At 38.6% G+C, this 21,271-nt stretch overlaps 2 protein-coding genes across 6 annotated transcripts in view; one reads left to right on the top strand and one right to left on the bottom strand.

Moving 5' to 3' along the window:
• Nucleotides 1–9,487, bottom strand: part of LOC130921514 (RNA-binding protein 5-like) — a 21,603-nt gene extending 12,116 nt beyond the window's left edge. The window contains exons 1-11 of one of the 5 annotated variants that reach the window (XM_057845515.1): nucleotides 9,302–9,487; nucleotides 7,170–7,244; nucleotides 6,908–7,067; nucleotides 6,679–6,837; nucleotides 6,073–6,142; nucleotides 3,341–3,414; nucleotides 2,327–2,410; nucleotides 2,175–2,235; nucleotides 1,736–1,798; nucleotides 1,495–1,655; nucleotides 1,153–1,250 (exon numbers count right to left, since the gene is read on the bottom strand). In XM_057845515.1, coding sequence (XP_057701498.1) covers nucleotides 1,153–1,250; nucleotides 1,495–1,655; nucleotides 1,736–1,798; nucleotides 2,175–2,235; nucleotides 2,327–2,410; nucleotides 3,341–3,414; nucleotides 6,073–6,142; nucleotides 6,679–6,837; nucleotides 6,908–7,067; nucleotides 7,170–7,186 — 947 coding nt within the window. In that variant the 5' untranslated portion in view covers nucleotides 7,187–7,244; nucleotides 9,302–9,487. Of the gene's footprint in view, nucleotides 1–1,152; nucleotides 1,251–1,494; nucleotides 1,656–1,735; nucleotides 1,799–2,174; nucleotides 2,236–2,326; nucleotides 2,411–3,340; nucleotides 3,415–6,072; nucleotides 6,143–6,678; nucleotides 6,841–6,907; nucleotides 7,068–7,169; nucleotides 7,245–9,301 lie in introns of those variants that run through there. The other 4 variants (XM_057845513.1, XM_057845514.1, XM_057845511.1 and 1 more) reach the window with 4 other exon arrangements.
• On the top strand, nucleotides 9,396–21,271 carry emc3 (ER membrane protein complex subunit 3). Its single transcript, XM_057845518.1, has 9 exons — nucleotides 9,396–9,609; nucleotides 9,804–9,963; nucleotides 10,038–10,095; nucleotides 13,135–13,228; nucleotides 15,243–15,347; nucleotides 15,462–15,543; nucleotides 15,630–15,709; nucleotides 15,799–15,881; nucleotides 19,490–21,271. Exons 2-9 carry the CDS (start codon nucleotides 9,809–9,811, stop codon nucleotides 19,616–19,618), a joined length of 786 nt encoding a protein of 261 aa, XP_057701501.1. The 5' UTR covers nucleotides 9,396–9,609; nucleotides 9,804–9,808; the 3' UTR covers nucleotides 19,619–21,271.

The raw sequence follows: 21,271 nt of genomic DNA, 5'->3' as shown, positions 1-21,271 counted from the left end.
GAAAACATTTTGATTAACCTTCGACTAAAACTATACGAAATTAGTCTGAGTTTTTGTCAACAAAAACGAGACGAAGTCAAATACATTTTGAAATGACTAAAATATGACTAAGGCCAATGCGTATGTTCGCCCAAGACGAAGACTGAAACAAAAATTAAAAGAGCTGTTAAAAACAAAACTGCTCTGTACATACCTTATTCTCGAGTGCAATTTTTCATTATTTTCTTTTTAGAATTTGAATAATTCCAAGTTCGAACATAAACCTGCTTTTGACCAAAAATAAAAGAACATCCAAAAAAAACAATCAAAACCGATTAGGAAGAAATTGACCTTCTGAAAAGTAGTTTCTTATGTGTCCGATGAACCTTAAGTTTTTGAATTTCACTACAGATATAAACTGTCATGTGCACAATATTCTAATTTTAGATGCTCCTTGAAGTTTCAAAAAAGTGCATCCTGCCCTTTGCATTTATTTCTATTAGGGCTGTCAAAATTATCGTGTTAACGGGCTGTAATTAATTTTTTAAATTAATGACGTTAAAATATTTGACGCAATTAACGCACATGCCCCGCTCAAACAGATTAAAATGACAGCAGTGTAATGTCTGCTGGTTACTTGTTTTTTGTTTGGCGCCCTCTGCTGGCGTCTGGGTCCAAATGATTTTATGGGTTTGGGGAGTGAGCATGGTGTAATATTGACATCAACAATGGCGGGCGAGCTTGTTTAGTTTTTGATTGAAAATTTTACAAATTTTAATGAAACGAAAACATTAAGACGGGTTTTAATATAAAATTTCTATAACTTGTACTAACATTTATCTTTTAAGGACTACAAGTTTTTCTATCCATGGATCGCTTTAAGAGAATGTTAATAATGTTAATGCCACCTTGATGATTTATAATAAACAAATACAGTACTTATGTACCGTATGTTGAATGTATATATCAGTCTTGTGTCTTATCTTTTCATTCCAACGATAATTTACAGAAAAATATGGCATATTTTATAGATGGTTTGAATTGCGATTAATTACGATTAATTAATTTTTAAGCTGTAATTAACTCGATTAAAAATTTTAATCGTTTGACAGCCCTAATTTCTATGTACACTGTACAGTATATACAGTATTATGTGTGTGTGTGTTCTCTCACTTTCTCGCACTCTTGGCATAATCCACAGCAATTGTTTTACCATCCATCTTGAGAGGTGGTTGGAGGCTCTGAAGAATGGTGAGCAACTGTGAAGCTTCCTGTGTGATGAAAAGGTGCAAAACTGATGTATATTATGTGTATAAACCAGCATTAGGCACACCTGCCCAGCTCGTCTCTACATTATCTCGATTTCTGATTTAAGGTTTTCGGCAGTGGGTGTACATACAGTGGGGAGAACAAGTATTTGATACACTGTCAATGGGTTTTCCAATTGGCAGTGTATCAAATACTTGTTTTCCCCACTGTACATAATGTGCTGACATATCTAATGAGCTAACGCACCAGGGGTGAGGAGAGCTGAACAAAACTAAAGCCTCGGTTCTGTCCTGTCTGCTTGTCTTTGATTAGGCGGATGTTGGATGGAGACAAGTTGGCGTATGGGGCCAAAACCTTCAAAATCTCATCAACAGTGCATACAGGGGGAAGATTCCTCAGAATTATTGCTGTGAAGAGAAGAAGCAGTCAGCAGGAAAATGCAAACTGGGTGAACAGACGACACGTAAGGAAAAAAAATGTCACTCACTGTCAGCACTGTATTCCCAAGACTGCTGAGCCTCTGCGTTTGAACTGGTAACTGCATCTCCATCTTCATGGATGAATGACATAGAGTCAACAGTCATACACAAGGCATTGAAATTTAAAATATAAAGTAGAATTGCCAGAATCAAACCCCCCCATCCACCCAAAAAACGTCAAAGATTTTGGAAGGTGAACAAATTGTTCTTTGGAGTTTGAACGATAACGCTAATCACAACATCATGAACACTAAGCGTCACAAATCACAAGAGATTTCAGCTGAAAAAGATTTTCTTCACCAGAGAGAAGATGTGGTTGTTACTTAGTTATGCAAAGATTGATGGCAAAGTAATTGTAAATGAGTAAAAATACACACTGGGAGTGGTGGGCCAGAAGTTTTAGAACAAGACAAAGATGACTTTAAAGGTTGCAATGTGTCAACTTACCGGTTTTAGTTGCCCCACATCTAAAACACTTCAACCTCTTCCGGAAATTGTAAAGGCCACACTGTGAGAAGACAAATGCCACGGTTCCATTGTTAAAATTGTACTTAAGTGACAATTGTTGGAAATAATGTGTTACATTAAAAGACACCCACAGTGCTGCACAGCCAGTTGTCAAACCTCTGCTTTCTGGTACTATAGTGCACTGCAATGTTTCTTCCCTGGATCACCAGCTTATTCTGTGGAGTAATGAGACGTGTGTTATTTCAGATTTTCAGGTGTTCACGCCATGTCACCACTCGAGTGAGCGCGGCGGGGAGAGGAAAGATTGGCTGGCCTAAGGCTCACTTCTTAGGCAGAGTGCCATTGGGAGGGAAGGGTGCAGACATTAGCCTCTTTTACACAGAAATCACGCAAAATATCAGAACCGTGACAGAAGACACCCCCATTGTAACCCATAACCCAAGTGGGTTTGTGTGCTTTCCTACAGCAACCCACTATAACACTGTTAAATGTTTCATTTCAGACCAAGCAACTGATGTGGTATTTACAGTAAATTTTTACCAACACATAGGCAGGAGAAATTAGTTTGAGGTGTTGAAACTTCATACGACTTTCAGTCAAGGTGGAAACTTATCAGGTCAACTTTGTCTTCCCATTCCATGTCAGCAATGTTTATAGAAAACAGCGACACAGGGAAAATGTTAGCTGTCTAAAAGAGGCTACTGAGAGAGACCAGAGAGATAGCAACGTGTGTGTGTGTGATTTTTTTTTTTTTTTTTTTTTTTTAAAGCTGTGTTTGGGGTCGGAGCGCTGCCAGCTCTCTCCTCTGTCACCAAAGTTTAATGAAGAGGAGACAAAGCTGGAGCAGAAAATGTGCATTTTTTTCAAAGAATAAAGTCTGAACAGCATAATGGCAAAGAATTCCCAGTAATTTAAAACATTGTTTTCTATACTGAAAATAGATCAACTGAGGTGTTGAGAATTTTTTGTTTTGGCTGAAAAGGTTGCTGGAAAGTGTGTGATATCACAAACACTCATCTTTGATACCACAATGACCGTTGAGTAAGAATTAAACAAGTATAGGCATCATAAGTTGTCATTATTATCATGGTATTGGGGCTCTTATCGCCAAGAGTAATTCTAGACTTGGTGATTGTTGAGGCAACCTGATTGGTCTCCATCCACTGGGTAGAATCTTGCAAGTGATAAAAGTCCACGAAGGCGAAACCTCGGCTTATACCTAGAGACAGCATTCAAATATAGACGGGAGGTGTGTTAGTGAGAAGGCTATGGTGCAATGTTCAAACTCACAATGGGCGTGTTGTGTACAGCCTGATTCAAATTCAAGTGGAGGAGAAGAGTGCTTATTGGATTGTGGCGGAATTCGGCATATACTAGCATGTAATGTAAAAACAAAGAAATCAGTAGGAATTTAAAGTGGAACCTCCAAGGAACTAAATCAGTTTTGTGATGACTTCCAACTTGTTCTAAAGTATTTTAATTTCCTACAGAAGATAATGCAAAAAAAAAAAAAAAAAAAAAAAAAAAATCTCTTATAAAATCCAAGTCGGCAGACACCTAATACCATTACAAACCTTTTGAAGGTATTTGATAGATCAGTAAAATGTTGTTTTACTCTGGCCATTTTTAAGTACACTGGATCTAAAAAGTCTACGCATCTTATTTAAACGAATGTTTAATGTGTTGTAATAAACATAGGCCAAGATAAAATATTTCAAAACATTTTCCAAGATATGTGCCCTATAACCAGTACAACTCAAATGAATACAAATAAATTCACTGTAATCTGGCTGCATCAATGTGCACACCTGAAAATGAATGTTTTATTGCAGCACTCCTCAGGCTTTTAGCCATCAAGTTTGGAAGGATGTGCAGTTGTGACTATTACTACTCTGCCATTTTTTTCCCCACTTGATGATGATTGTCATACAGTGGTACCTCTACATACGAAGTTAATTCGTTCCAGGACCTGTTTGTAAATGGAAATGGTCGTATGTCAAGCAGGATTTTCCCATAAGAATACAATAATAACAATAATACAATAATTCAATTAATTTGTTCCACAGCCCAAAAACCTACACTAAATCCTTAATAAATACTGCTTGTACTATTGCAAATAGCAATTACACATAGCAAAACAAACAAATTATGAATAAAAATTGGAATAATAATATAAGTAATAATATTACCTGTAATAATGTAACGAATCGGGTTCTAATGCGGTTTTCTAATGTGTTTTGCGTGGTGTACCTGAACGCACTGTGTGACTGACGTACCAGAGAGTGAGGGAGGACTTTTTACTTTCACTTATTTCGCTGCAGCGGAAAGCTGGCATGTTGTGTTGCACAAGTTTTGAAATAAATGATTAAAAACCTGACAAAGCTGGCGATTTTTTGGCGATGTTACAAATATATATAGTCACCCGACCCCGGATTAAGCGGTAGATGACGGATGGATGTATGGATGGACCTCAATTTATAAAGACTGGTGAACGGAGGTGGGAGGAGGACCGTTGAGATTGTAGACATTCTACGGCCGTGTTGTCAAGCCAGATCATGGATGCGCACACCATGCTCATATATTTCACTGGTAAGCCTCACCTTTACCTTTTTTTCACCACCTGCACTAACATTCTTGGAACCCATGTTAATTTCCCCCACAAGAATATCGTCCGTGCGCCCGTATTGCGGGAAAACAAAGAAACTGCGGCGCTGTCATAAATCATCGTATTTGGAGCCTGTCGTTGGATGTAGAAAAGAATGGCGAATCAAATTTTTTGTCGGATGTCGAAAAGATCTTGTGTCAAAGTGATCGTATGTCATGGTACCACTGTATCTGTGTTTCATGGTATTCAAATGTAGGGCTAAGGAATCAGGCAGACATTTCTTTCCGCCACATTGTCGAACTCAATTATTATCACATTTTTTCTCAACTACATCTTTACATTGTGTTTTAACTGAAAGGTTTAAAGAATATGTACTGATACTTAAGAAACTACACTGTAGTACAACCTTTTTTTTCCGACTAAAGTTTGACGATTGGCTATTGTCAAATATTTCCGCCACCAGCCCTTCCAACAATGGGGTCATTTTGGAAGGATAATTTCAAGTCATGGCAAATTCAAGATGATCACTTACTTGGCTTGGCAATCTGGATCATATATCTCCCAGCCCAATATCTGAAATAGTAAACTAAAAGAACTCAGCTTCACAACTCTGGGGTTAATCAAAGGCACTTAAAGTGCGGGCTAGTGTGTTCTGACTTCTACTACTTAACATGAGTTTGAATGTATTGAATACATTCTAACTAGCCAGATCCCTAGTTATAGGATTTGGATACTTGTGGAAACACTTTTATTTTTTACTTCTCCTCACTGATGTAACTCCCCGCCCCTTGTAGATGTACAGATTTAAGGTCACAGTCATGTTGGGAAAAAGAATGGCTGAATGGCCAAACTCATTCTTCAGAAATAGGCCAGCATTTCCAAATCGGTATGCAGACTTAACTTAGCATTTAACTACTGTTTTTGTTCATATTATGTTGAATAGCAGAAACCTTTTGTACGTTTCATTTCCAGGACTATGATATTACTTTATCATTTATTACACTTGGATGGTCGTATTAAAAAATGGATAAGGTAATCCACATTTTGGGATTTTGACATCACACAGGGTGATGTTTTGAACTCCAAGTTTGTTAGGTCACAGCTTTCAATTGGAGAGCATTTGAAATTTGGAGGTTCCACTGCAAGTATATATAGTTACCTTCATACATGGTCACATCAGCACAAACAAATGGAGGAGAGGGTCAAAGGAGTGCGTGACCAGAGTTGCGAAAATAAAAGCGGGACACTTCTGAGCACACACACATCACTCACCAGTCCTTTTCTTCATCAAGCGGACATCCACCGGCTGGGGACCCGGCAATTGCTCCAGTGCTGAGCGGATCTGCAACATTTAAAAAGGCAGGAGACAAACACATATCACCACAAGTCACTTATCGTACTTTTAGGAGCAACTGTAGCAACCTTTGTGCATATCTGTGCAACTCAAACATAAGACAGTAAAACATATTGGCAGTGCTACTCACTGGGGTTAGGTTGTATTCTTCCACAACGTAGCATGTTATAAATTCCATTTCCAGGTCTATAGACAATAACAGTTTTCTTCTTTCCCATCAAATGTACCCTTTGGTGCTGGAGTAATTAAATTAAAAAACCATAAAGTCCAAGAAAAAGCCAAGTACACTTTATCGCTTAATCCTACGATAGCGTACTGAGCTGAAGTCTGAAATAATGCGGATGTTATGTTTTGTACGACTATAAAGGCACCTTTTTCTTAACTAAACCTGTGGAATTTCATGCTGACTTGAGAAGGAAAAAATATATATACATATGTGTGTAAAATAAGATAAAATAAAAGAATCCAATTTAGCTTCCATGCAATCTTTCCCTTTAAAAAGCATGAGTTACAATTAAACGTACATCTTCCTCTGTGACCTGGAGAGAGAGACCCCTGAGCATAATTGTCTTGTTCTCCTCCTCCTCTTCATCTTGCTCCTGCTCTGCTCTGTAGTCATGGTCTCCATAGTCGCCATCATATTCATCGTCTGATCTGTCGCTGTTGTGACGTTTTCGACCTCTCTGCTAAAAAAGGAAACACGTGGAGGCAGGATATCATGTAGGTGTCCATAATACGCTCACATACGCTCACCTCTCTATTGTCTCTGCAATCATCGTAGCGATCCCTAGATCTGTCGTCCCACTGCCGCTTATAATCCCTCTCAGAATCACGACTATGTCTATCACGCGATTGTGGATCATCTCTTGTGCCATCTGATCCATATCTACCACTGCGTTCACCCCGACTGGGCCTGAAATAAAACAAAAGGAGAGCAATGCCAGTGCTGTATAGAACGCAATATGTTCTATGACTATCACAGTCATGTTCATGTGTTGAATAGACTAGATTTTACCTTTTATCGGATCCCATGCTTTACTTGGCAGGAAAGTGTTTCACCAATAAACTTTAAGGGGAAAATATATTACTTCTGAAATAGAAAGAACAGCATTTCAAAACATATAAACTGCATATATAACATGTTTTTAAGCTCCACAGACTGACATGTTAAAGGGCATATTAAAGCACCTTACTAAGAAACTGAGGGTGTAAATCACTGAATATTATGAAATTAAATATCTCAATCGCCCAAAAGCAGTCACAAGATTTCGTTCGTTTCCTTTTAAGAAAATGAGTTCATACGGGTTCATTATGATTTTTTAATCTCTGACTCTATATTACAATATAAAGAGGCACCAATGGCATTTGCTATGTAAGAGGCTGAAAATTGTGATTTTTTCCCCACCCATCTGCACTGTTGTTCAAATGAGTTTACCGAAGCGTCAGAAGTACAGTATATAGTCAGCTAGGACGTCAGTAGCCAGCTTAGGTGCGTGAGGCGTGAAGCCCTTACACCAGGGGTCTCGAGACAACTCACAAAGGGGTCGCAGTGGGTGCATGTTTTCATTCCAATAGAACAAGAGGACACCTTTTCGCCAATCTGGTGTCTTAGAAGAGTAATCCATTGATTGCAGTCAGATGCTGCTTGTTTCAGCAGAAATCATTGGTTGAACTGTCTGTGCTGGATCTGAATGAAAAAAAATGAATGGAAAAACCTGCATCCACTTTGGCCCCTTGTGGAATGTTTAAGAACTTTGCCTTAAACATACTCAGCCAAGAGGAGAACCAAATACAAATACCTCATTCCAAATAAAAACCCAGATAGCAGACCAACATTGAATAAACGTTGATTTTCCATCAAAATCATCCGTATGGTGGACATTGAAATTTTCGACGTCAAGTTGTTCTATGGTATGTCAGGCGATGGTTGGGTTAACATTGTTTTATAATTGATGAACTAATGCTGACAAAGAGTTGATTTATGATTGACCCTGAAATTTGATTGAAAAGTCATTGAATTATGGATGAGCGGGCATTTTGGTCGAAAACATAACATTGATTCAGCGTTGTACCAATATTATTAATAATCCATATGATGTTTAGGTTTTGTAAGGATTTCAATGTTGAAACAACAATAATTGAGGGTGGAAAAGTGACGTTGATTCAACAATATAAGATCGCCAGCGGAATGTTGAACTAACATCTTTTCAACATCGGTCTGCTACAGTGGGGCGAACAAGTATTTGATACACTGCCAATGGGAAAACCCATTGGCAGTGTATCAAATATTTGTTCTCCCCACTGTACCTGGGAATGCTGACCCATGCCATGCCTGTCAAAATAATGATTTTACGGACACAGAAAGAGGCACTTCTAATCAGGAAATGATGCACACAGTTAACTCTTTGGCTGCCATTATTGTTGGCACTACATGTCCAATCCATTTTGCAAAAAATGACCGCTGTCAGATCGTCCATCATAATGGAGGGACATCTATCACCCTCAATGGCACTGAAAGTTGAGGATTCACTGGATATCTATCACCCTCAATGGCATTGAAAGTTGAGGATTCACAGCAAGTCGTCCCTGTATTAACGTCTATCGTTGTCGATGGCAGTGCAATGGTGCAGATGGTCCTCAGTTTTTAAAACGAGTTATATTGCCCCACAGTCTAACACATGAGTTAACTCAGAGTTACAGTATTTATTTGATGACGTTATCCCACGAAAACCTCTTCATGACACACCGTTTGCAATCTCGACACGTTGCATGTCACTAAAATCGTTCCTCAACTACCCCCTCCTCGATTTTGTCATTTGGTCTATCACCCATGATTTACAATTGTGTCGTAAAAAGATTGTGTGGATATAAATCGTACGATGAATAAAAATAGGTGAAGCGCTCTACAGATTTGAAGCGGCCGTTTGATGCAAAATAAATTCATTTTAAAAGTGACCCCGTCGGCATTGTGCAACACTCCCGTGAAATTTACCATCTCAAGGGTCTATCCTATAATAATTTAAATTGAAATCAGACGATATCCGTAACTGAGAGAAAGACGGATAACTTTGTGAGTTATAAATAGAGTTTAAAAATATCAATGAGAGTTTGGTCTGATAAATTCTTATGAAATATACCACAACATACCATCTGCTAATGGATCTCTTTGCCGAAGAGTGTGCTTCAATTTTACTTCCGGTGTAAAAGAGATCATCTACTACAAAGCTGTAGGAATCGCTAGCGCTATCTAGAGGTCAGGAGGATCCACTTCATTTTTCTGTATGTCTACCTCCTCTCGCAACGCAATGGCATTAAATGTCTGTCAAAGCTTTTATATGTTTTAGCTACTAATTCGACTGGTATAAAGGTGTAGATTTCACACAAGAATAACGTCATTCGTGGTGTGCGCCGCGTCAAGGATACAACCGTGACCGCGCACCGCAAAGAAAAGAAAGGTAGCCGGTTTGCTAATTGTAGCGTACCGTTAGCATTATATGTCATTTACGACGCTGCTTATTGCACCGCCAGTTAAGCTACAGTTCGCCGGTACATAAATATTACTTTCCAAGTAGATTTCGAATCATGTGTACGTGAGCACTTGCTGATGTTTAATCGGTTACGTCCATCTTTTATATCTTAATGATGGTAGGCTGAATGGCTGAGCCAGAGCTCCTGCTGGACTCCAACATCCGATTGTGGGTGGTGTTGCCCATTGTCTTCATCACCTTTCTTGTCGGCGTCATACGTCACTATGTGTCCATTCTACTACAAAGTGACAAGAAGTTGACTTTAGAGCAGGTGTCAGACAGGTAAAGCATTTTATCCACTTCGAAGGTGAGAAACACTTGCTGTTAATTTCATGTAATGTTCATGTTCATTCCAGCCAAGTCCTCATTCGGAGCAGAATCCTCAGAGAAAATGGAAAATACATTCCCAAACAAGTATGTGTTTTGATCTGTGTTGTACATAACATATGACCACCCATACCTGGGTATATCTAAAATCAAACATTGTCTCCTTGTAAATACAGTATTAAGAAATTAGAATATTCACATTTAATCCAATATTCATCACATCCAAATCCACTCATATATTTATTGATCTATGTGCAATGCAATATGAATGCAATTATAATGTGTAGCACGGAATAGGTTTATTTTGCTATAATTACATTAAATGAATGACTATTTTCACTTACCCCCCACCCCAACCGCTGTGACCCTCGTGGGGATAAGTGGTATGAAATATGTTTTACATAAGAAAAGTAAAGGATCATGAGAAACTACATCAATCTGAGAATATTTCTATTTACAGGCACACAAGGCCTCTTTAGTGATTATTCAATTATCAAAGTAGTTATTCATTGTTTTGTTGTTGTTTATATATATATGGCGGAAAACAAAAAAGGCAGAAAAAAAGCAGTTTCTGCTCTTGCACCCCTCTTTAAAATAAACTGCTGTATTTTAAGCACAAATAACTGTTGCGTATGATAGAACAATATGTCTATGTGCTGCCATAGCAGTTTCATGGCGCATTAAGTCCACGAAATATTTTAAATTTGTCCATTTTATCCTGGAGACCCCCGTTTACAGACACGCACAACCGCTTTTGTTTCAACCCAACCATAAAAAGTAGGTAAGTAATTATAATTTATTATTGGAAATGTCTATCATTTTTAGCTTAGAATCATTAATTTATGTATAATATTTAGTTAAAAAAACCAAACGACTTTATGAAATTATTCACTCACATATTTTAAACTTTGAAACAGATTACGTCACAATGGAAAAAAAAATAGTCTGTAAATCAGTCACGGTTATCTACCTCATAACGATCGCTGAATTGTATTTTTTTTTTGTTACTGTCGCATTCCCACCAATATTTTAGATGGTAAATAATCGATCCAAACAAAGACATTAAAAAAAAAAAAAAAAAGTTTAAAAGGGTAAATATTTGAAAAAGGAAAATCTCGACTACCCCTTGATGGCTGCGATTGCGACCCTTGTTATATTTCCGTGTTTCACCCATAAAATCCCACAAAAGTCCGACTGTGGCCATTCACAGCTGTGTCTTGACACTCGGTGAGACATGCTACACGGAGTTTTTGGATAGAAACGAGGTAAGTACGCGATAATATCTCGTTAAAATAATGGTGTCTTTAAGCTCTGTCATGCTTTCACCTTAAGTTAGGGTTTAAGGGTTTAAGAATTTTTTTTTTTTTTAATTGTCCTCCTGTTAAAATATTTTCTTCCCCCAGAAAAATTTAGATTTTAGCTTTCCAATGATGTATCTCACATGCATATAGGACAATTTTTAAATTTGGCCAAATTGGGGGTCTCAGAGCGGAACTTCAAGTCACCTGAGTGTTTTCTGCCATATGTATGTATATATTGCTCTTCATACAATAAAGCACAAATATCCGGTGTAAAATTCCCATTCAAAATAAATGCAATAAATAAATACAATATTGTTTACACCCATGCTCATGTAGCAGTGCTAAAATGAATATTTGCAGGTGAAATTTACATATTACTGCAAGCTATTAGCGTTGTTGTAGTTGAATCAATCTAACGATTATTTTCTGAATCGATTAATTGGACAAATAATTAACGATTCGTCGATTAATCGGATAAATTTCACTTTTCAATTACCTTCACAATTTAGCTTGAAGTTATTTTAGGAATGTTGTAATTAACAATGAAGACAAAATGAATGACAATAGGGCTGCAGCTATCGATTATGTTAGTAGTCTATTAATCAATGAACTAATTTTGAGTTAATCGATTAATTGTTGCACCTCTAAACTCACTAATGCTACCCATGTTAAATCCCATTTTTTATCATATCCAATCCTTTATTTGTGACACTCATTATGATATATAACACTAGCATTTTTTTTTCTAGTTCACTGTTTTAGATACATGACTTAGAAGTATTTTCCAAAGAAACATTTACAGGGTGACCCAAAAAAAAGTTTACAATCAGCTGACTGCTTGTTTAAAAGCCATTGAAACATCTAAATAGGTTGTCATGCTTAAGTGATTCATTAAGGTCACTCAATGCAGCTGGTAATCTCTCGTCTCTACAATTCCTGTGCTTCTGCTGAAAATGAAGAAAACTTTAGCTGTACCTGAATTGCTGCGTGCCGGTCTGACACCTACTGAGATTGCAGCAAATCTGAAAATATCCAGATGTGCAGTCTACAAAGTTAAAAAGAAGCTGAAAGATAGTGGAACAGCCTCACGAAAACTTGGGTCTGGAAGTGCCGATCTGTGCGGACCAAAAAGTTGATTGACAAGGTGATATGTGGCCACCCCAGAGTCCAGATCTCAATCCCCTGGATTATAGCATATGGGCAACTGTGGAGGACAGTGCCTGTAAGAAGCCACAAACTTCTGTGGCAGCCTTGGAGAGGTCCATTGTTAGATCTTGGGAAAAGATGACAGCATCCTACATAAAGAAGACCTGTCAAGCGTTCCGCAGGTGCCTGGAGGCTGTTGTGACACTTAAGGGAGGACACATTGAAAAATAGAGTGTAGTGTCCATGTTCTTTACAATAATGTATAATTTGTGATTCAATTCTAATTCTAAGCTGAATAAACATGGCATTTAAGTTGTATTATGGCAGTGTAAACTTTTTTTTTTTGGGTCACCCTGTACAGTCATTATGGCATTTCGAGGTTGCGAATGGCCTTCTGAGAACTAGTTGGTGCAGCAAGCAACATTGTGTCGACATGACAAGGACCACTCTATTTCTTACTGCGGTCCTTGCTGTTTCACTAAATGATGATTCACTAAAGTTCTTTTTCAATGAATATTTGAAGCTGTCAAATCTGAGCATCAGTGTGGTGCAGTTGAACCCAGTTTTTGTACAAGTTATAAAACCTATCAACACAATTATTTTTGGGAAGCCGACAGTTTTGGTAATTTAGCAGCAAGCGGCGCACAGCTATTATAAAATGTTCTTCCCCTGTTTTCAGTCATTCTTAATGAGGAAGTTCTACTTCAATAATCAAGAAGATGGATTCTTCAAGAAAACAAAAAGGAAGGTTGTTCCGCCCTCACCAATGACTGGTAATATAAAAAAAAAAAAAAAAAAAAAAAAAAAAAAAAAGCAAAGTTTTAACTGTAATTCAAAATGGTTGCTGAGCTTTTCATGTCTGAAGTGGATTTGTTTTGTTTTGTTGTTTGACTTTCAACACTCATAAAACTTATTAACTACCGGTACACGAAATGGTCTGTTACATTTTAACATTCTTAACTTGTACATTTTTAAAACATAAAATAAAACTACCATCCTTTAGAACACACCTGACATCATGAATAGAAAAACATTTTTCATTTACATTTACTAGTCTTTTTCATGCCAGCCATTAACGTTATGCTACATGGATGTCTTAATGAAGGAGTTCTTAACATTTTGGACTGTGGTATTTTTATTGTTAGAAAACAAAAAATTAAGACTAGAATTGACTGTGCACTTGATCATGGGTGTCATTTTGCAATAAATCTAAAACCGTATTGTCCGCAGTAGATATGACTTCATGGGCTAAAAACAACTTGGAGACAGTTTTTGGAAAAGGAAAAAAAAAAAAAAGCTTAATGAAGCTGCTAGCACCCTAAACCAGGGGTCGGGAACCTATGTCTCGCGAACCATATATGGCTCTTTTGATGAGCGCATATGGCTCTCAGCCAACCAATCATCTTAAATGTGAAACCCACCAGGTCACTTGACATGAACCAGCTATGATGAGCTGATGACACATTCACACATTAATCTTGGACACTTCCAATGTGCATCGCAATCATATGCTTCAAGTCGGATCGCGCGGAGATGGGCGACATTGCTTCATGCATTAAGTCACCACTCTGCCATCGGCGGGGTCGGCACCTCCCGACTCGACGCCAAGCGATCTGGAGTATATTAAAAAAGACATAGGGGAAAATTAAACCACGAAAGGGAACCGCGTGGTACCCCAAGTCACACAGGCGCTTCACTTTCTTGACTTTTTGGACTGCCAAATTGTCGCCATTTCCAGGAGAGATAGACTCACGATACGACCGCCCCAAAAGGCTCCGCTTGTCTCGGCCACTGCTACGCACATGTCCGCCTGGTCGTCCCCGATTGTGGTTTCCTATTCCAGGAACGATATGCGGCACCACACCATGTTTCGATTTGTTATTTTCCTTTTAGCGAGTGCACAACTGTGCAACGATTGGAGCAACCCAAGTAACGATGTTAGACTTTCTTTGTCGTTTTCTCAAGATTTATTTCAATCGCAACTCTGCGACTGCTCATAAAACCAGAGCCTGACCGCCCTCTGCCTCCCGTGTAATGCATTCAGATGCGTTCACAAAAGAAACTGCTTACAAAACGGACTCAGACAAGCTGGCAAAAGAACATAGAATATACAGTGTGTGTTTATATACATACATACACATAAACACACACTGTATGGCTCTTTTGGAATCACATTTTTAAATATGTTGTTTTGGTTCTCTCCATCTGAAAGGTTCCCGACACCTGCTCCAAACAGACAGACATGGCCTTCATCCTGGATTTAGACTGCTCGTCCAAAAAGTGTCAATTTCAGAGTTATTAAAGAAAACAACTCGTGAAGTCCTCAACTATAGTGATCGTTGCATAATTTTTTTACTGTAATAAGTGCAATCAAGCAATTTATGCAACTTTCAATGAGACGTCCATACCACTCAGTAGGTATTTTGGCCCACTCTTTGCTCCAGTTTTCTCAGATTTGAAGGGTGCTTTTGATATATAGCGTTTTTCAGCTCCTTCAACAGATATTTAATGAGATTTAGATCAGGGCGCATAGAAGGCCAGTAAGCCACTTTAGAAAAGCTTGGATATTCACAACTTATTTTGTGTATTTTTAGCTATGTTACTGGTCATTATCCTGTTGTAAGACCCATAAACTGTTTTCTGATACTAGATTGCACATTTCTCTCCAGAACACCTTAATGTTGTGACATTTAATCGTGCCCTGACCTGCATACATTCAAGACTTAATTCATAGAAGCAGCAAAATTTTTCAGCATTGTTTAACATGCTGCTTATTTACTATGGCAGATCCCAGCATGCTGACAGACATGATGAAAGGAAACGTGACCAACGTGCTTCCCATGATCCTTATCGGAGGATGGATCAATTGGACCTTTTCAGGATTTGTAACAAGTAGTTATTTTTAAATTGTAGAATATTTGACCCTCAAACATGACTGGTGTGATTTTTCTGACTACAAGAACAGTATTGTCTACAGTGAGCGCTCTCTGTGTTTCATTCCTGCAGCTAAGGTCCCCTTCCCTCTTACACTGCGATTCAAGCCCATGCTGCAACAAGGAATAGAGCTGCTGTCACTAGATGCTTCCTGGTAAGGTCATACTTCAGCTATCGGTACAAGTTTATTGTGATTGTCTTTTGTAGGCTTCTGCAAGTTTGTGGTTTTTGACAATTTAGGGTGAGCTCAGCATCGTGGTACTTCCTGAATGTCTTTGGACTGCGAAGCATGTACTCATTAATCCTTGGCCAGGACAATGGTAATGCATTGTTACTTGGAATTGATAAAATATTGTGTGAGCTGTTACCTCCGTGAATGGATATTTGAAATGCGCCGCTATCCTAACAGGTGCAGATCAGTCAAGGATCATGCAGGAGCAGATGAGTGGGGCTGCCATGGCCATGCCTGCAGACACAAATAAAGCCTTCAAGGTACAGCACATACGCACTAATTTACCCACAATAGGAAAATTCAACTTTTAATTTTATTTATTTAAATAGTTTAAAATGAATGCCATTTTGCTGTTGGCCAGGAAGCTAGCGTCTGTAACCGAAAGAGATTAAATAATTTCTGTTGCACAATTTCAATAGCTATCGTCTGCATGAGTCTCGATAATTGATTTTTGGATACTCTTTGGCCAGCAAGTGACCCGACACTGGGCAGCCCAGTAAGTGAGTGGACGGACGGCGAGCCGCCGGCGTGTGCGCCCAGAGCCCCGTGGCTTCAGCTTTGAATGAGTGCCGTGTCACTCACGGGCTGTCCACTCGCTGACAGGCGACAGCCAGCCTCCGCGCCAGGGGGTGATATCAGTGTCCCAATAGTGTGCCGCGACAGGGCACCGTACCATCGCGGGCACTCCGTTGAGATCCCGATGTCACACCCTCGCCTCGGCGCGGAGGCCAGTCGCTTAAGATACGGGGCTGTACTTACGGATCATAGAAGGACTGCCTCGCATCGAAGTCATCTGCTTTTTGTGCGCTATTTTCAGCTTCAACTCCTCGAGCTGAGTCCGATGGCTGGCTGGAGCCCTGGTGCCCATTATCCTTGCTTCATCATGCTTTTATGTCATTGGCGTAATCACCTGTCACTCAAACATGTCGGAAGTAGCAGCGAAGTTGGATCTTTGTGTCAAAATGATTCAATCAAAACTTTTATACCGAAAAAAAAAAAAGTGCGTTCAAACCTTTTAGTTCTTCAAATAAAAAATGAGTTCAAAATTTTTTGCTCTCTAAAAAATGTGACACTTCAATAAAAAAATATATATACATTTCAAATAAAAAAAAAAAAAAATATATATATATATATATTTTTTTTTAGGGAAGAGCGATTTTCAGAATTCAAAGAAAACTGTTTCAATGAAAATTAAGTGTTCAAATGCAAATTTCCGAGTCTCAAATATTTTTTCGCATTCAAAAACTTTTTTTCTATAATTGATTATTATTTTTTTTTTTTTTGATTGAAGTTATTTTTCTTTTGAAAATATTTTTTGTTTGTTTGAAGCAACTTATTCTTTGCTTAAATAATAAAGACACAAATGTCCTAGCCCAAATGTGGCCCAAATGAAAAATTACATTACCGTAATTTCCGGACTATAAGCCGCTACTTTTTTCCTTCATTTTAAATCTTGCGGCTTATAGTCCAATGCATCTTATTTGTTGATTTAGTTGTATTAACAGGTAACACTTTATAAGACTTTATAAGACTCATAAGACTGTCATAACACCGTCATAATTTTGACCTGAAACTATCATGGGCATCCCTGAATGCTTATGACAAATGTTCGCAACTTATGTCACTAACTTTTTTTACATCCATTCAAAAGTGTGATAATTTGCCGGATAACATTAAATGACATCTGTAATACCCCTTTCCCACTGGCCAAAAAACCCGTGTCAACCCACTAACAATCAGCTTTTGGTGGCAGTGGGAAAGGTGCAGCGAACCGCCTTGACCCGTGTCAATCAACCCGCCAAGCGACCCGCGTTAAAATCAACTCGGCTCTGATCGTCATGCAGTGTGAAAGCAAAACCCCGAGTCAACAGTCAACACCCTAATCTACGTGGTGACGTAGGCTCTTACTTGATGCGTCATAACAACGTACCAGTCGCCTTCCATTTAACACGCCCCACAACCGTAGTTACGTCGATGCTCACAACAAAGCTAGTAGAAGAAGAAGAATTCACGTCGCTTACGTTGCCTCAGCAAAGCAGAGTGTTGATCCTTTGCTGCATTTCGACCATTTTGAGGGCAGTAAAAAGCATGCAAATAGAGAAAACAAACGGAAAAGAGGCTTCCATTTTTCTCTGCATTGTTTACTTCCTTGAACTGAATGAATTCGGTCACATTTGTCGACGCGCATCTTTGCGTGGTGACGTCACGTAACCTTACGCAGGGCTGAGGAGGGGTGGGTAGACGGGTGGAATTTTTTTTAAAAAAGACACGGCTTTTTTTTGTCAATGGGAAAGGTGCCAAATGCCAATTGCTAGTTGGTTGCATCGGCTTGGAAAAAACGCACGTTGACCCACTAGTTTCAGTGGGAAAGGGGTATTATAGTATTCATTAATGGTCATATCAGTGTCATGTCATAATTAAGATTGTCTAATGACAGTCTTATGGCGCCACTGTCAAATAAAGTGTTAACAAATACCATAACTAGCAATTAATGAAACAACTGGAACAGTAAGTGAAGAAATAATTAGCATAGAACATGAATTTTGATTGTTATTTACATCTGTAGCACCGCAATGCATGCTAGGAGGCATGTTGGACAACAACAGTATTGACAGCAGGTGGGAGAAGAGGTTGACTGTCTCCCTCAAGGGAGCAGTGATGGCCAAATAAAGCTTCTTGAAGCAATGAAGCTTTGAAGCCAATTGGTTCAAAGCTTCATGGTGCTTCATTTGGACTTATGACAGTCGTATGATGCCACTGTCAAATAAAGTGTTACCAGTTAAAATCTGTTGGTGTAAACGTCCCATAATACAGTGAGGACAGCTGCGGCTTATAGTCCGGTGCGACTTATCTATGAACAAATGCCGTTTTCGTGTCACATTTGGTGGATGGCGGTCTATAGTCAGGTGCGCCATGTATTGCGAAAATTATAGTACTTCAATCAAAAAAGTTGTTTGTTTTCAAATGCACTTTTTTAAGTTTCAAATTTATTTTTGCATTCAAACACATTTAAAAAAATTTTTTTCTTTGATTGAAAAGATATATTTTGATTGAAGCGACTTTTTTTTTTGATTGAAGCAACTCTTTTTTTGATTGAATAATAAAGACACAACTCTACCTCCATAGTTAACAGGGGTTTAGTTAGTTGATGAAATTTATTTCAACAAATTCCGTTTCGTTTGCAAGTTATTTGTTAGTTTCATGGCTCTGGAGTCGCTAAGCTAGTGCACGTCAATGGCACCATTATAGCATGGCAATAAAAAACAACATATGCACACATGAAAATGATCGATGACCCATGCAATCAATAATGTTGGCTATGTTTTCAGGATAAAGTTATTAAAACTTACCATTACATGTCAATAATTGCAGTTGATTGTTGAAATCAACTCTACCAACTAACTAAACCCCTGCTAACTCAAAGATTACGCCTATTGTCAAAAATCCTGAAGTTCGGCTTTAAGCTGGTGCATGACACGCATGCTTGTACGAGTTGTACTGGAGTTGGGGCTGTGCTTATTAGGTACAGAATCCATGGTAAGTTGTGGACAAAGACCGGCTCGCGTGTGCAGTGTTTTTGCCAAGCACAGGCCAGGTGAAACAGCACTGCTGCCACAAGGACGCACGTGGACGTGCACGGGCGTGGGTTCGCCCAGGGTGTTCGACCCGGACACACTCTATTGAAGGGGCGAAAAAAGGCTTTATGGGTCAGCCTCAGTTAAAATGTCAGGGTTCTGTGTGCTCGCCACGGCATTGGTGGAGCATGCATGGAGTAGAAAAGTACATTGACACTATAAATTCCATATAGTACCATTTAAGGGGGCTATGGTGGGTATTTCTTTGATTGGATTTTCGTCCTTTACTCCAGGCGGAGTGGGAGGCCCTCGAACTGACTGACCATCAGTGGGCGCTGGAGAGTGTGGAAGAGGATCTTATGAGTATGGAGCTGGACTTTGATGGAATGTTTAGCAAGGAACTGCCCACTGGTATCTTCTGAGGCCCTGTTAGTTTTTCTGCTAGGGAGGCTTAAATGCAGGGATTATTATTATTATTTTTGAAACACTGAAACCAGACAAATCCCTCCTTATGCAATGTTTACATTCCTTTTTTTTGGTGTTTTTTTTTAAATGATTTTTTCCAAGTGGTACTAACTTTTCATTACTGACTGAGAATGTCTGGAGTAGACAAGTCATATTTTGTGGCAGTATAGTAGATTGTAAATCACACTACTCCTAAAAGGTTTGGCATATTCCGCTCCTGGTTAACCTAAAATGCACAACAACATGAAGTTCTACCTAAACTCTTGAGGCCTGAATATACTTCAGCGAATATGTATAAAAAGGCATTGTAGGAATGCAGACACTATCGTAATTGCATTCTAAATAGAATTTGTTAGTAGTGAATTGGGGGTTAATTTTGCTAACTTCACTGTTTTAAAGTACCGGTAATGTTTGAAAAAATTTCTGTTGTCTAACATCAAGCTGAAGTGCTTAATATACAACATTTGTTTGATGCACAAATAAACTAGTATATTCCCGGAATCAATTGGAATTGGAATTTCAACAATGTTATCAGATTTTTCCAAGCGAAATACACAGACTGGAAGAATGAGAGCAAGGCAATGGAAACTAATAGATTTATGACTCGTATATCATAACTAATATTTGTTCATTCATCTTACATCAGGAGTGTCCAAACCGGTCCTCAAGCGCCGCTATGGGTCCTGGTTTTTGTTCCTACCAATCGAGCACAGACAGTTTAACCAATGAGGTTTCTGCTACAATTAACTGATTACACTTGTAAGACACCAGATTGGTGCAAATGTGTCATCCTGTTTTGATGGAAAGAAATCCTGCATCCACTGCGGCCCAATGTGGAATAGTTTGGGGGATCTCTGTCTTACATATTGTTGCTACTTAGATGCAGGGATGCTGGACTATCACAGCTGAATTTGGGCAGGAGTCGGGTGCACCCTGAACTGGTTAAAGAGCAAATTTAGACAAACAACCGCTCACATTTACACCTAATTATACAGGAGTGTGGGAAAACAAACTCCACATGGAACCTAGGACTGAACCCTCATAATGTGGGATCATGTACTAACTGGTCATACACCGTGCCACTCTGTAACCAACAACTGGTATTAATTTTGCCGTTCAGCTCCTTGACAACAAGTTATGCAAATGTATTGAACAGACACATGCATTGAAATGTTTAAAGAAGGTCTAATTAAGTGCAGCTTTAAAAAAATGTAGTGCATTTTGGGTTCATCCTAAAGTTTCAGCTGAGTCGCTGGACATCAAAAACTTTTTGTGAGTAGTGTATATAATAGTAAAGCCTGAAAAGTAATGTGAACAACTTGCTTCATATTTTATCATATTTCATGTGTAGCCAATGTTGCTATTTTCATTTGCACCATCAGGTTCTAAGTACAGCTTTAGTCTCTGGATAATGTATGATTTAACAATTCAACCACTCTTTGTTAGATTGTTAAAGAACTGACTACTTGTTGGCATAAGATCCAGTTAGTGTATTTTTGGGGGGGGTATAAAATTCATTTTGTTTTGTAACCTTCCTGTGTTTGTTTTGTACAGTAAAATACGTTTTGACTAAACAACTGGTTTCATTTGTTACAATTAAAGATAATAAT

Source organism: Corythoichthys intestinalis, chromosome 9, assembly GCF_030265065.1.
Source record: "Corythoichthys intestinalis isolate RoL2023-P3 chromosome 9, ASM3026506v1, whole genome shotgun sequence".
NCBI classification, from domain to species: domain Eukaryota; kingdom Metazoa; phylum Chordata; class Actinopteri; order Syngnathiformes; family Syngnathidae; genus Corythoichthys; species Corythoichthys intestinalis.
Note: the sequence above shows the minus strand (reverse complement) of the source record. Positions and strands in the feature narration are given on the sequence as shown.